The 1,990-nt window shown below is 54.9% G+C and overlaps 1 protein-coding gene across 1 annotated transcript in view; it reads right to left on the bottom strand.

The window, feature by feature from the left end:
• Positions 1–1,305: 1,305 nt before the first annotated feature.
• The window catches only part of LOC102248092 (E3 ubiquitin-protein ligase RNF213), a gene marked incomplete at both ends in the record, with an annotated part of 29,386 nt that continues 28,701 nt past the window's right edge, over positions 1,306–1,990 (bottom strand). The window contains 2 exons of the mRNA XM_014535584.1: positions 1,306–1,404; positions 1,788–1,915. Coding sequence (XP_014391070.1) covers positions 1,306–1,404; positions 1,788–1,915 — 227 coding nt within the window. The remainder of the gene's footprint in view (positions 1,405–1,787; positions 1,916–1,990) is intronic.

Here is a 1,990-nt window from a genome sequence, read left to right as displayed (position 1 = left end):
TTTCCCAAGAGTCTTTCTCTTCCTAGAACCACCCTCCTGGCTGTCCTGCAGCCACAACATTCTCAGGGAAAAGGGGCTGAAAGAAGCAGCATTCAGTGCTGTCCAGGGGCCACCCCTCAACACGAACGGCTGGACCTGCTTCTTCCGCTGCAATCACATGGGACAGAAGGCAGGCTCAGGACAGCCCGAGCCTGGGGCAGCCGACATTGATATGGGGACATGGGCAGAGCGGTCTCCTTTTCCCAAATCAAAGACTGGGACCAAGGCCGGGTGAAGGAGTTCCGGCCAAGCCCAGATGGCAGGTACTGTGTGATAGACAAGTCCAGTTGCAGAAATAGGGTGTCCCCAGAAAATGTATACATGCTTTAACAGAGGATATCTCAATTGATGTTTCTTTCTTTTCAGATTTAACCCATTGGAATTACTAATCACTCAAAGTGTGCCCGACCATCATGGCTCAGTGGTTGACTGTTGACCTATGAACCAGGAGGTCAGGGTTCCATTCCCCATCAGGGCACAGGCCCTGATTGTGAGCTCAATCCCCAGTGCAGAAGGCAGCCAATCAATGATTCTCTCTCAACGTTGATGTTTCTATTTCTCTCTCCCTCTCCCTTCCTCTCTAAAATCAATAAAAGTATATTAAAAAAAAATAATTATTCAAGGTGTGTATACATTTTGGGGGACACATATTTGTACCTATTACTGTGGATACCTGTTGGCAGTTCTAGAACATTCTGATGGTTTATCGAGACAACAGGTTGGAATATTTTGAACTGTGGCTACACCAGAATAGCCAGGGAGGACGATGACCATGGAGAGGCCCGCCTCCTGTCTCAAGGCAGCCTTTACTCCTGTCTGGACAGGTGAGCAGGGTAGGTTGGGAGACCAGGCTTTCTCGGGATGGGAGGGGTTTGAGGAAGCCAAGTGAGTTTACCAGTGAGATGGTGTCTGTCCCGTGGGTTTTGCAGACTGAAATGTCCTCAGAATTAGATCACCTGCCTACGTCACACATATCTCAGTGGGTGCTTGCCCTGGGCAGGCCCACGTGGGAGACACCTGTATGGACAGGTGCTCATATAACAGTACTAATATGTGTTCTGCCCTGCCCTTCCGAGCCCAGGTGGCCAATGGCGCATCTGGCACATCGCCGTGTATGACCATGGGACCGTGGCCCGATCCCTGCCGGTCAGTGGCCCATGTGCACTGCAGTAGTGATCCCTGTTTTGTGTCAGTTTATCAGGTGGGAGAGAAACAGCCCATGGTGGGGGTAAGAGGGTCCGAGCAGTGAGAAGGAAACAGCCTTACGTACTGGACTTGCATGAATCCTTCGTTGGGCTTGTGCTTCTGCCCTCCGACAGGCGCACCGCAGTCGATACAGGAACTCTGCTCCATGGGTCGGCCGCACTGGGGAGAGGCGGGTGTCAGCTCAGGGCATGGGCACCATGGTGGGGGGGAGCGGGGAGGGCTGGCAGGCCTACTCAGCACTGGGGCTTAGAGCCATGCGTCTCTCTCTCCTCCCCCTCGCCCCCCTCTCTGCCCACCTCTCCTCTCTGGGCTAGTAACCAGCTTCTGAGCCGGTCACCACTTTGCCGTCACGTGTCCCTGAGCTCATGCTGCGGGGCCACAGAGGGTGGCTGGTGGTGGTTCCTAACCTGCAGCCATGCTGTCTCCCAGGGACCTGTAGCATCTCTGGGTGATGCACCGGGGAATCGAGGTGCTCCTGGCAGCTGGGGAGCAGGGCTAGGGATGCTGCCCAGGATGCCCCGATAAAGACAGTCACAAGGTACCGAGGCTGGAGCCTGACTGGACACCCTCAGCTCCATGCAGAAGTTCAGTTGGAGCCTGGAGCAGCCCTCAGAGGCACCTGTGTTCCCTGGGAGGTCAAGACTTTCCTTCTCCTCCTCCTCCATGTCCCCTCAGACCTGAAGAACACACGCTTCTTGAGCCCCCGAAACCCTGCTCCCAACACCCAGACTCACCTCCCCGACAC

The sequence above is a fragment of the Myotis brandtii genome, unplaced genomic scaffold (assembly GCF_000412655.1).
Source record: "Myotis brandtii unplaced genomic scaffold, ASM41265v1 scaffold1463, whole genome shotgun sequence".
Taxonomy (NCBI): domain Eukaryota; kingdom Metazoa; phylum Chordata; class Mammalia; order Chiroptera; family Vespertilionidae; genus Myotis; species Myotis brandtii.
This window is presented reverse-complemented; position numbering and strand designations above follow the sequence as displayed.